This window comes from Lactuca virosa, chromosome 6 (genome assembly GCF_052849685.1).
Source record: "Lactuca virosa cultivar CGN04683 chromosome 6, Lactuca_virosa_CGN04683_v6, whole genome shotgun sequence".
Classification (NCBI taxonomy): Eukaryota; Viridiplantae; Streptophyta; class Magnoliopsida; order Asterales; family Asteraceae; genus Lactuca; species Lactuca virosa.
In genome coordinates, this window is record NC_136431.1 from 248,131,580 (window position 1) to 248,140,104 (window position 8,525).

General features: G+C 32.4%; 1 protein-coding gene across 3 annotated transcripts; it reads left to right on the forward strand.

Annotated features, from left to right (window-relative positions):
• The first annotated feature begins 1,645 nt into the window (after positions 1 to 1,645).
• LOC145120168 (rho GTPase-activating protein REN1-like) lies at positions 1,646 to 7,454 on the forward strand. 3 transcript variants are annotated; one of them, XM_079055974.1, is made up of 22 exons: positions 1,646 to 1,804; positions 2,035 to 2,339; positions 2,481 to 2,564; positions 3,081 to 3,117; positions 3,453 to 3,529; positions 3,608 to 3,678; positions 3,798 to 3,876; positions 3,948 to 4,092; positions 4,232 to 4,351; positions 4,442 to 4,519; positions 4,671 to 4,726; positions 4,843 to 4,912; positions 5,037 to 5,121; positions 5,250 to 5,493; positions 5,586 to 5,830; positions 5,902 to 5,962; positions 6,029 to 6,112; positions 6,201 to 6,314; positions 6,395 to 6,501; positions 6,571 to 6,622; positions 6,710 to 6,859; positions 6,949 to 7,454. In XM_079055974.1, the coding sequence occupies exons 2-22, from the start codon at positions 2,094 to 2,096 to the stop codon at positions 7,099 to 7,101; spliced, it is 2,358 nt and encodes a 785-aa protein (XP_078912100.1). In that variant the 5' UTR covers positions 1,646 to 1,804; positions 2,035 to 2,093; the 3' UTR covers positions 7,102 to 7,454. The 3 variants fall into 3 exon arrangements, with proteins under 3 accessions (XP_078912100.1, XP_078912101.1, XP_078912102.1); XM_079055975.1 differs by having other exon boundaries at positions 6,710 to 6,854; positions 6,949 to 7,084; XM_079055976.1 differs by lacking the exon at positions 6,949 to 7,454 and having other exon boundaries at positions 6,555 to 6,622; positions 6,710 to 6,803.
• Positions 7,455 to 8,525: the final 1,071 nt, after the last annotated feature.

Below are 8,525 nucleotides of genomic sequence, written 5' to 3' on the forward strand. Positions count from 1 at the left end.
GTCACATCTCACATGCAACCATTAGATTAATATCCCAATTATTTGACATGTTCTAGGCTTTTTGACTTAGAGACCAAGGCAAACCATTCACATGACCAACACAAAAAAGTATAAGTAAAAGTAAAGTTATTTCTTTATTCAAAGTAATAACGAATGAATCATCCTACTTTTGGATATGTTTAAAAAAATCATTAGATTTGTGACAGTAAAATTGAAGAAGACATGATAGTTACAGTGTTTCTAAAATATAGAAAAAAAAAACGTTATAGTTATAAGAACATGCCAAAATAAGTATAATAAATTAAGTAAAATTATTGAAATTACAAGATTTTCTTTTATAAAAACTTTTCAGTATAAAAACACCTTTTGCCCATATTGTCATTACAAGTAAAGTTATTGTGATGTTTCATTTTTTTGGGTCAACAAGATCTAGTTATTTTGTATTTATCGAAGGATATCAATCAAAATTATGGACTATATTTAAGTTAAATGTTTTTTATTTGTATGAAAAATGTATAATAGTTTATAATGACATATTGATATCAGCATAAAAATATATATGAAAAAAATAAAAGACAAAGGGTAAAATAGTAATTACACACTTAAGACATAGATTGTACTATATCAATTAGTGGTGAAATAAGTGTTTATTTATACGTTTGTTTTACTATAAGGTTTTGGAATTATGGAAAACCATCATATATTGTATCAAAATATTCCAGGTATTTAATTAATAAAAGATGTCCATGTTAGGGGTGATGAACCTGAAAAAAACATTTGGACATAGGATTCTCATTTGTAAGAAGCTTTTTGGATTTTTATAAAGAGATGCAATATTAAAATTCTAAAAAATGATCTGAATTGGAATTTATTTAATACGCAATATATTATTACATGTCTAAGATCAAGGTTTTATATCGATACTTAAAACATGTACTACATCTATACCTATTTTGTGTAGCTTTTAACACAAAACGAATTACGGAAACCACTATTAAAAAAGACCGACCTATAGCAACAAATTTTAACAATTATATGCAAGTCGTTACTAAATTATCGTAAATAGTTTTTATTTTAATTTAGCAACGACTAGTCTATTGATAAACACGTTCTTATTTAATAGAGCTTTAGAGGCAAAAATCTTGGCAATTGTAGCAACGATTTTTGTCAATGAATCGTTGATAAAGTAAGATTTTTTTAGTGTTGTCCTTTTATTATAAATTGGCTAAATGTGGTTATTTTTATAAAACCGATGGTTAACCTACTAATTTTCAAAATCATGTTTGTACATATCCGGTTGAATCTGGTTATAAAACCACATGGTTTTCTATGTATGCTTGTCACTGTAATCATGCCACAGTAACATGTTGGAAGTATGATTTTAATATACAAAATTGAAAGATAAGTTTAAAAAAAAATTAATTAAAATTAAAATAGTATGTTATAAAGTAAAGTAAATATTTTATATAATTAGTTGATTTTTACAATATTAACTATTTGCAATTCTAACTTAAAACAAAATAAGACCAAATTACATTTTTAAATGCAATAAAACCACACAAATACACAAATAACGAATACTTTTGCGACCATTATGGAAAAAGAACAATGAACCCAAAAAAATAGGCAACACACGAATAGAAGGTAACGTTTTTGCTTGATCTTCGGGTTTCCGTTAGAAAAAAACATAAACCAAAAAATAAAATACCCAAAAAATTCCTCATCTTTTTTCCCTCCTCCCCGATTTTCTTCGGTTGTCTCGCTCTGTTTCTTATTTATCAGAATTTCGATTTCGTCAACAAATGTAAGTGATTTACTTTGTTTTTGGTGTTGTTCGCATCAATGTGGTCGTGAATTATTGTTATGAAAAGCAAAATGCATGTTTTTGTTTTATTTTGGTTAATTATGGGCTATGATTGTTGTAGTATTTTTCAAAGTTTAGGATGAATGTGTATTGAGTTATTGTTCTGATTTCATGTTAGCATTTATAATGTTCTTGTGATTTAGTGGATTTGATTATTGTTTCGATTGCAGGTTATTGATTTTGTTTAAACGACGCAAAGCTGATTCCATCGCATGTAATTCCGGATTGAATGATGCCTAATTCCAAAAACAACAGTTCTGACCCCAAATACAGCGCGGATTCGAAAAGCAACGATTCTGCTTCGAAGAACCACGCCGCTGATTCGAAAAACAACCATGCTGATCAGAAAAATCACACTTCTGCTCCCAAAAACCACGCTGATCTGACGAAAAGCAGTTCTACTTGCAGGAAAGATAACATCGAGTGGAAAAACAGGATCGATTCCATAAATAACGCTGATGCCCCTCCTCTTCAGGTGAATTCCAAGTGTTCTTCATCATCATACATCCAATTATCGATTCTGATTCAGTTACCTAGCAGCTGTTTTGTTAAAAGTGGCAGCGGGCATTGTATTTTACATTGATGTTTGTGGGATATGGTGAACTTTTTGTTGTAGGGAGATGGTGGTGGTGGTAACTTCCCCCCTCCGTCAGGGGCAACTCAATCCTTGGAGAACCAAAGTCCTCGTAATGGCAACAAGGTTTTCCCCCCTTTTCTTCTAAAGCTCTTCTAATTTGATTATTTACTTCCATCGTTCTTTTACTCAAATCTGATTCTCTTCTTTAAACAAACATTGCCCAATTATTTTTCAAATTGTAAACGTGTATGTTACTTACTAGATGTTTCAAATTGTAAATGTGCGTCTGGTTGATCTTAAAAATGAAGCAGGCAAGCAGCTTCTCACTCTTTCTTCTCTGGAATTTAGGAAATGTTGTGTACTCTATTATACAATGATGCTCACAATGTAGTATGCCACAGGCTAATGTTTGTTTGTTATTTATGTATTGAGCTTTGCTCTAACTGTTTCCCTTCTGAAGATAGTGCGTGAATAGTTGACTTTATCATGATTTCTTGAACTGAAATTGAACTTGTTGAGATTAATTTAATTGAAGAACATACAATGCCAACTACCAAATGAAGGGCTTGTTGTTACAAAACCAGGGTATGTTATTTTGGTTTGAGTTTGAGTTTTGTTGTGATTATCTATGATTTGCAGGTTTACAAGAGCGGACCACTGTTTCTATCATCAAAAGGTGAATTCTCTTCATCATTTGGTTTTTAAAAAATGTTACACTGGTGTTTTTCACCTATGGAAAATCATTGCATAATTATAAACTTGGGAAGCACTCAAGAGTGCTTATCACAAAGAATTGTTAAGTCATTCAGTGTTTAATATTTGAAGAGACTATATGTTTTTTCCACATCCTTCAATCTGGCACTTCTTTATCACAAAGAACTCTTTAATCATAGAGCATTTAGCATCTATATGACTATATAGTGAGGTATGCATATTTTATAAGCATACATGTATTCTTATGAGAGGTCATGTTTCTCCTATCTCTTAAGTCTCTAATTTAGATTTATGTAGGGATTGGCTGGACCTCATGGAAGAAAAGGTGGTTTATTCTGACAGAAACCTCATTGGTGTTCTTCCGAAGTGATCCAGTAAGTGGCTTTGTATTATTTATCTGTTACATTTCCAAAATGTTCATGGTTTTATTCATAATTTTCTTTTTGATACAGAATGCTAGTTCTGAAAAGGGAGGTGAGTCAAATCTGACCCTTGGTGGCATAGACCTCAACAGTTCAGGCAGGTTGGCTTTTGCTTTCTATGTCCTATCCTATACTACATTAGCTGTCTTTGATACTCATATTTGGTATTTGATATTTGATATTTCGCTCCTTAATAGTGATCCTTTTTTGTATAATTCAGTGTGGTTGTGAAAGCAGATAAGAAACTCTTAACAGTGCTATTCCCAGATGGCCGTGATGGGAGATCATTTACTCTTAAGGTACTTTTCTCTATTTACCATCTTACCCCTTGTTTCACACTACTCCTGCTTACTGGTTGCTGCTATTATAGGCTGAAACTTTAGAGGATTTACATGAGTGGAAGACTGCATTGGAGGAAGCTTTAGCAAATGCACCTACTGCTGGGACAGGCATTGGACAAAATGGGATAACAAAAAATGACAAGGGTGACAATGCTGATGGCTCTCATGAACAATGTAAGTCTCCTTATCATGCTTATGTGTCAAACTAAAATTCAAGATTCCTTCATTCTTTTCTTGTGTGTGTAGGTATTTTTGCTTTTTCTTTTTTTCAAACACAAGTCAACTTCTTTTTCTTGTTTTTGTTTTCCAACAGCAAAAGATCGTTCGCCTGCAAAATCTCTTGTCCTTGGTAGGCCAGTTTTGCTTGCATTGGAAGATATAGATGGGACTCCATCTTTCTTGGAGAAAGCCCTTAGATATGTAGAAGAGCATGGTAAGATTCTCAAAAAGTCTTCATTTCTTACAAGCTTATAAAATATATGCACTTTAATTTTTATTTTTAGTGACTGATCAAATGTTCCAGGAATTGAAGTAGAAGGAATCTTGCGACAGGCTGCAGATGTAGAACTTGTTGAACGCCGCATTCAAGAATATGAACAGGGTGACCAATTAGTTCTACCACTTTTTTTGGTTTATGATCATTATACTTTTGCTAATTTACTTCTTATAAAAGTGAGAATAGATATATATATATATATATATATATATATATATATATATATATATATATATATATATATGATTTTGTACAGGAAAAACAGAGTTCACTGCAGAGGAGGATGGACATGTTATAGGAGACTGTATCAAGGTATACTCCACCATTAAAAGTGTCATGTTGACTATATTTGTTAATTCATTTTCTTTATTTAGTTTCTGTTCTTTTCTTGACTTTGATGCTTGTTGCGTTACAATATACTGTTTCAGTATGTTCTTCGGGAGTTACCATCATCTCCAGTTCCAGCATCTTGCTGCAAAGCTTTGCTACAAGCATATAGTAAGTTTGATTTATAGCATTTTTACAACACTGAATACACTTATGATATCACTATCTGAAAGATAACTTTTCAATTTACTTTAATATGTAAAATACTATAATAATGAGAGAAACTTTTGTTTAGGAACTGATCGCTCCACACGCGTCTCTAGCATGCGTGCAGCTATATGCGACACTTTTCCAGAACCAAATCGCCGTCTGTTGCAAAGGTAATTATGGGGCTGTAAGGGTAAAATGGTCATTTAGTCTAGAAAGGAAACAAACCTTATGTATACTCTATTCATATGTACACCACTCTTCTTCTATGGAGGTTCTTTAATATGTTTTTTTTTAACAGAATCTTGATAACAATGGAAGCTGTTGCTGAAAACAAAGAAGTGAACCGAATGAGTGTGCCAGCTGTCGCTGCTTGTATGTCACCACTTCTTCTTAGACCGCTTTTGGCTGGTGAAGTGGAGCTTGAAAATGAGTTCAATATGGGTGGTGATGGATCTGCTCAACTTATGCAAGCAGCTGCAGCAGCTAATCATGCTCAAGCCATCATTATCACCCTTCTAGAAGAATATGACAATATATTCGGGGTACAAATTTCATTAAATCCATCATTTTTATTTTTAAAAAAAAAAAAAAAGAAAAGAAGAGAAAGAAAATAGACCCTAATGTGTATTTGCAGGAAGGAGACATGCTATCTGATCTATACTCTGACTCAGATGAGAGTGGAAGTGAAAGTGAAGAACTTAGTGATGAAGATGATGATGGTGATGGTGATTATTCATCTGAGGGTTCTCGTACAGATGAAGATTCTGAACATGCATCAAGTAGTTGTAGCGAGTCTGGAGAGGCTGACACCTGTCAACGTGACAGAAAGGGAAAGAAGAAAACAGCCATTGATAACATAGATGTGATAGTTGAAGAAAGGTAAGTCAGGATCCATTCATCTTTCAAAATTCAAACCCTTCATTTATGAATCTTTAATTGTTTGTTGTTAGGGATGAAATCTTCAGGCTCGAGGCACTTAAAACTGATTTGATAAAGAAAGTTGAAGCGGAGGTAATAAATTCATGCCTTTTTCCAAATCATTATTCAACACTAAACATAGATCCACTTTGACTACAGACAAAACACAATTCAATTCTGAAAGAGGAATTGTTGAGCAAAAAGGATGCTTTAGGGGATCGTCATCAAGCTCTTGAACAGGAGGTATGTAGATGATAGATAGTCTGTGAAAAAGACATTAATGCCCTTCTGACATTGAATGGAAAAAAAAATGTGGTTTTGAAAATTGAAGGTGGCAACATTAAAGGAACAGTTGCAGAGGGAAAGAGAGTTGAGGAAAGTGCTTGAGGCAGGAGTGACAATGTCAAAGAAGATCTTACCCTTACCAGGCTCCATTGATGAAAAGGCATGTTATTAACTTACTATTTTTTTCTTAAATCTTTTTTTTAGAGAGTAAAGTATTAACTTGTAGATGTACTAATAAAGACCAAGGCAGATCTTGAGGATATAACTCAAGCAGAGGCAGAAGTCATCAGTTTACAACAAAAACTTGATGATCTTGAAATACAGTTACATCGTGGACAAGGAAAAACGTAAGCTTCCTTTTTCTCTCTCTTGGCTCCTTTTTTTAATCACAAGCTTTTAGAATTGTTTGGGTACAGAAAAGATAAAGAAAAGGGTCGTGACATTTCCAGTAGTTCACGTAAGATTAAGGTATAAATTATAATACTAGAATCATGGTTTATAAATTGGTTGATACCATGAGACATTATATTTTGTAAATTGTAACAAATTAAACAGGATAAACAGTCGAGCAAAGAACGCCATGAGAAACCTCCTTTCCACTCTTTTTCAAGTAAATTTAATCCAAACGAATCAACACGCAAACGGGAACCTAATATGACCAAGTCAAACTCAATCACTGTCAAAAGGTCTGAATCAAGGGGTGAGGTACACATATACTTTTCTTTTGTATTTAAAACAAAAAAGAAGAAATGAAAGAAAGTAAGATTGACTTGTGTATTGGTTATGGTCGGCAGGCAGCTAATAATACAAACTCAGCACTGTCAAAAATAACAAACAGGCTCAGCTTTTTGAAAGAAAAACGCAGCCAAATAACAAATGAGCTGGAGACTACTACAGATAAAGATAAAGAATCTGACGACGAGTCATCACTAGATAATAACCAATAATAATTAGGGAAGAATTTATTTTAGAATTTAGAACCAGATCAAAGAAAGAAAGAAAGCCCAACAACACAGATAAAAAAAAAAGTTTTACACCTATTGCTTATGCTTGGGTTGTCCGTTGCTATTACTTGTTTATGCCATAGCTCGAGTAAGGAACCCATGATTCAACCTAAAGCTATGGCTGCTGCCTTGAAGAAACTACCAAATCTAGAGATAGTTGGTCAAAGTTTATAATTTGTTTCGGTAGTTATCGTGTCAGGACTGTTCTTGTAATTATTAGTTATTTTTTTCCTTTTCTTTTTTGTAATTGCAATTGCAACACATAATTTTTACCATTTTTATGCCTTGTTTTTTTCCTTCTAGTTCTATTATTTTCATGTTTAAATTTGAATCTTGCAAGGGTGAATCGGTCATTTTACCTTCAAAGATTTTTTAAATTTTGAATCAAAAAGTGTTTTTTTTTTCTTTCATTTTGTATCTTTATTATTATTTTTTTTTTTATGATATGGTTCTAGTAAAACAAAATTGTCAATTTATGGATAAAGTAAAATATTGGAACTAATCATACTTATTAAACATAGACATTTATCAAACAGCTAAATTGTAATAAAAAGACATATTTTTATGTTTTTCATCAAACTACCCTTCTCTCTTTGTACAATAAAAGATGCTATTTAAAAATTTCTCCTAATCTATAAAATTAAGTGGTTTCTTATAAGAAAATATAATGTTTAAAAATTGGTAAAGATACAACAATGAAAATGCAACGTTATTATACAATTATACATTTAATCTTTTTATAAACAAAAAAAATTGTTATATATAAATAGAATCTGGACAACATTTGAGAAGGATGTTTTTGGATATGATACCCTAAACCTAACTTGAGCTTTGGTTTTGTCATATTATACATATTCCGTTTGTATAGACGCACATGCATTTGTCCACACTAGTGACTAGACTAGCATATAGGTTTGTGGTGATATAGGTTTGTGATGAGAAATTAAATATCCTCTTACAATTTCTTTCTATCATTTTCCTACCCATATCAAATGATGACATGTGTTACATTTAATTTTCCTTAATAATATTTTAATCCACTTGTCACCATTTAACATACGTAGGAGGATAACTAGGAGGATATTTAATTTCTCGTTTGGTAGGAGGATAAGTAGGAGGAAATTGTTCTAACATTCGAAAGATTTGTTCAATTTTGCACTTTATCTGGTCTTTACCTCCTACAGCCGGTCGTCCAGTTTATGTGGGCTGACTGGTCGAATTCTTGCTGACATGGAGCCAAGTCAGCGTCTTGCTTAAATTTAAAGGCTAGGCATAAGAAAAGGTTAGGCGGAATCTGTAACACCCAGATTTTTCTACCAAGGTACACCCAAATTTATCAAAAATCATTTAAAAGTTTTACAAATAAT